Raw genomic sequence first — 4,322 nt, 5'->3', positions numbered from 1 at the left:
GAGAGTTTGCTATTACCTTTTCCTCAACTGGCGGTTTAATGTTCAATAGCGAGTTGCTATTAGCGACCTCAACATTGTGGCTCGAATCCGTTGGGACACTTCATTGCAAGAGTTTCACGTCTTGAACAGCTTGCGAGTTGAACTGTCGTTTCAATTTGAGTTTTTTAGCTACCTCGTGCGATCCAGCTTAAACGTCGAGTCTTCAAGCTTTGTACGAGGTCGAGCAGCAACTAAGAGAGGAGTTGCTGCTAAATCAACGAGTGAGGCGGCTAGACGTTGCTCTGAGTCTGCGGACTGCAGACTGCGGTGAAGAGAGTGCGGCGTCATGAATGCTGCAGTAGTCGTTGCATTGATGGGTTCGACACGGAGCTCCTCCTGGATGAACGCAAAAAGTTTTCGTATGTGGAGGCCGGTACATCGAGGAACCGGAATGGTCGAATGGAATACTTGTTTGAATTCTGGCGCGACCATGGTATGATAACGAAGGACTCTCATGGTGGGAGATTTGTTCTTACCATATATGGGACTATGGTCTGCTGGAACGCCTTGGTGCATTTCCTGGGCTTCAGCAAGTCGCCTATAAACGAGGTGTCGGATATAAGCCGATGTGTGTCGACTTATTTAAGATCCAAGGATAGACTTCGAAGCTTTCCAGAAATAGCTTCCTCAGTTGATAGATTTGCCGGACGTTGTGTTGTCAGCGATATGCGCGAACTAGTCGATTCGATGTTCGAGACATCGTAGTGTATTATCCTGCGAGGGTAGCATGACCTTAGAAAATACTTCTGAAACCTGACCTCCAGCATACGACACGGCGAGTAGGGGCACAGAAGTTTCTCCTTCTGTGCGAACTCAAACACAAGTTGTGTTACACAACAATATGCAAGATGTGGGAGGTGCATTGGTAATGCCGATACTCGCTCAACGCCGTGCTTTTCTTCTTTCCGCTATTGGGTTTCTAGCTATCGGGTACTACCCAATGGGTAGCTTCTGACCGAGGAATTCCCTAAGTAAATTTTCCTCCGCTTGCGCAAAGAATGCGAGACCCGCATTTTTTGAAGTTCAAGTTACCAACTTAGACAGTGACTCACTACCAGTGAGTTGCCATTCTAATAGACTATCTAGCCGTTAGCCTCGCATAATGTGAACCGCAATACTAGTATAATCTACCGTCACTAGAAATGATTTAGACCTAAAAATAAAATCACCTAGTGACCCCGTGGCCTTCCAACCGGAGCTGCAAAACATTTACAGTAGGCTCGACTCGCAGCGAATTCGATGCTTGAATCCTTCGGGGATCACGTTCTGGATTCCGCCACTGGACTATCTAGGCTCGGAGCATCATCTTCAGTCACCGTCTTGGCGATAGTATCAATATATTGCTCGGAGCAGACCCAGGATATGGCAATTCCAGCCTTGCCAGGAGGAAGGTTGGGTTCTGCCAGTAGTACTAGTAGTAGTGCCCAAGTTGAGCATTAGGATCACGTTGAGCGTGATAACAGAACTAGACTGACTGTATATGGGTAGGACCTCATTCACTGCCGAGATCCAGTACCGATTTCTATGTCCACAGTACCGATATTCTCGTCAACGTGTTTTTTTCTGGGCTCGTAACTAATCCCAAAATACCATCATCATCATCGAGTGGAATTACTTCTTCTCATGACAGTGCCGCTAGTCTGCGGTCGTACGCCCTCACGTAAGGCCCCTGAACTTTTTTGATGGGTCCATTTTTCTCTATCATCAATTCTTCTTCTCGCTCCACTTTGCGCCGTGCCTAAGACCGGCTCTCACCACATGTTGGTGATAGTCAACTATCTCACTTGATAGTAGTGTTCGATATGATACAGTCGGATATGAAATGTCTTGTTTCGCGGTAGATTGTACAGGAGGGAACCGCACTGTAGACTGAGATCAAAATCGATCACGCGATCGATTTGGCTATCACCACTCACATCAGCAGGTGGTGTGTACTCTTCTGGGAGGAACCCCACTGACTGAGCTTTGTTGTAGAATCGACGAGCTGAAGTTCGTTTGAATTTCCCAATCCTTACGCTCCACTGACGATTCTTACGTGAATACTTAGGCGAAGAGGGATACGCATCATCCTGGGAGTTGTTCCCATGTTGTGTGAATGTTATTGCCGATCGAATTGGAATATAAAGTCTTCGACCAGGTCGGAAATCAAGTTCGACTAGAAGACATACAGATCCTAAGATATCCCGAGGTTATCATGGTAAGATACAAAACATGTCCACACCAGCTTTCATCAGATCAGCATGAAGACTCTTCAAGTTGTTCCTCATACTGGCCTCGACACGCAGCAGTGCTACAAGGGACGTCGCCTAATAATCATTAGTGTTGTTAGAGGAATATATGCTCGCTCGGCTCACATACGAATTCGGTATACAGATACCATCCTCACCTCCATCACTCTCGACGCTGAACTCATCCCTTTTCCAAACAGAACCTTACTGCCCTCCTTCGACACGTAATCAGGGTACGATGATTCCTATCAAAACTGGGCTATCAAGTTGATAACATCTTCATAGTAACAGTATCAATAACAACAACAAGTTGATAGCATCTTGATAGTAACAGTATCAATAACAAAAACAAGTTGATAGCAACTTGATAGTAACAGTATCAATAACAACAACAAGTTGATAGCATCTTGATAGTAGTAGTATCAATAACAACAACAACAAGTTGATAGCATCAAGTGTACGATGACCAAGCATAATAATAGTCTCACCTGTAGCATGGTCACTATCGCAACTACTCTCAACAGTTCGCTACGAACAAGTCCGAAGACCAACTCTCTCACTTCCTCAAGTCGCCTTAGTCGATCAAGAACACCTAAAAAGGACCCTACCACATCATCCAAACACGACCCATCAACCTAATACTTTTAACAAGTCTTGTGAATCTATGAACTCTCGTCGTGCCATCACCGTAACCATACGGAGGTTTCCTTGCAGCATTCAGAACATCCATATACCCTTCCCACACCGTCCTCGCTAACAGGTCCAACTCCTACATGATGCACTACTACATGATGAGGAATCATATATATTCAACTATTATTAATTATCTATATGATAGTTTGTATTACCGACATTTGTCGAGCCCATGGTAAAAGGCAGTATGAAAACCATCAAGAATGGATCTTCCGATCATCACTGCAGTTGATCTAATGTGTATATACATCTAAGATTAATAATTACTATAACTTGTATCATATCATCCACTACATCTGTTTACCTATTTTATTGGAATGCCACCCTGGCGAAAATTATAGCACGTATATGTTTCTGCGACCAATAACACAATTATTCTCCATCAAGTGAAAAGTGAAATATGTTCCCACAAGCCTTTTCCATATCATGAGTAAAACTCCATTATTTTTTATCATCTATCAATACATGATTTCATTATTCCTTCAAAAATCATTGTATAATACAATGGTGAATACAATTTGTATTCACCATTAATATTATTCAATTACAATTACTCCCCGCTTACATCGAGTTCGATCTTAAAACCATCAACCGGATCATCCGGTTCGCTTCGAGGGGTCCAAGCCATGAAGAAACCACCGTTATCAGATATACCTGAGGGGAAAATGCCGCCACCAGGGATCGAACCTGGGACCACCCTCTCCTCACCCGAGATGCAAGTTTGGACCCCTCTACCACTGCCATCATCAGCCTCCTCGTCATCTTCAATTTCAAATCTTCCCTTTATATCCCTACCACTTCATTTCCAAATCCATCCAATCTCCAACCTACCCCATCTCCTTCCTCCTAGCCTCAGCAAGAGCATCTTCGAGCACCGCAATTTGACTTCGCAACGACGCCACGACTGCTCTCAAGGACTCCATCTAAATCACCAACAAATACTCAACAGCAACGACGCATAACAGCGCACATCATATAGTCTCTTCCCGTAACGGTTGCGGCTAAGATTAAGCCGTGCAAAGGATGAGACTCGAGTAAAATCAGTATTGGAGGGACATATATTCGCCTTCCTCAGCTCACCTCAGCAGTTTCCTCACTTTTCAAAGAGGTTTCCATACGAATTCAGGTACACGTGAACAAGAACTAATAGGAAATTCCCAAGAAATTTCCTCCCAGAATTTTCATATTATCACCAACCTGTGGTCGACCATGTGCATATTTTCGTGCGTAGAGCCGAATCAGATAACATCCATGTTAAAACATAACCCAACCAGCCGACCATGACAGAAATCACCAACATCATATATGGGCGGCGCCGCGCCGCGCCTTTCACAACTCGCGCATGTTCTCTGCAGTGTTGCC

At 44.3% G+C, this 4,322-nt stretch overlaps 1 protein-coding gene across 1 annotated transcript; it reads right to left on the bottom strand.

Annotated features, from left to right (window-relative positions):
• Positions 1-2,841: 2,841 nt before the first annotated feature.
• Pmar_PMAR007128 (hypothetical protein) lies at positions 2,842-4,171 on the bottom strand (the record flags this gene model as incomplete). The annotated part of the gene is made up of 5 exons (XM_002781484.1): positions 2,842-2,859; positions 3,526-3,614; positions 3,669-3,751; positions 3,792-3,883; positions 4,154-4,171. 5 exons carry the CDS (start codon positions 4,169-4,171, stop codon positions 2,842-2,844), a joined length of 300 nt encoding a protein of 99 aa, XP_002781530.1.
• Positions 4,172-4,322: the final 151 nt, after the last annotated feature.

The sequence above is a fragment of the Perkinsus marinus genome, assembly GCF_000006405.1.
Source record: "Perkinsus marinus ATCC 50983 genomic scaffold scf_1104296942060, whole genome shotgun sequence".
Classification (NCBI taxonomy): Eukaryota; Perkinsozoa; order Perkinsida; family Perkinsidae; genus Perkinsus; species Perkinsus marinus.
Note: the sequence above shows the minus strand (reverse complement) of the source record. Positions and strands in the feature narration are given on the sequence as shown.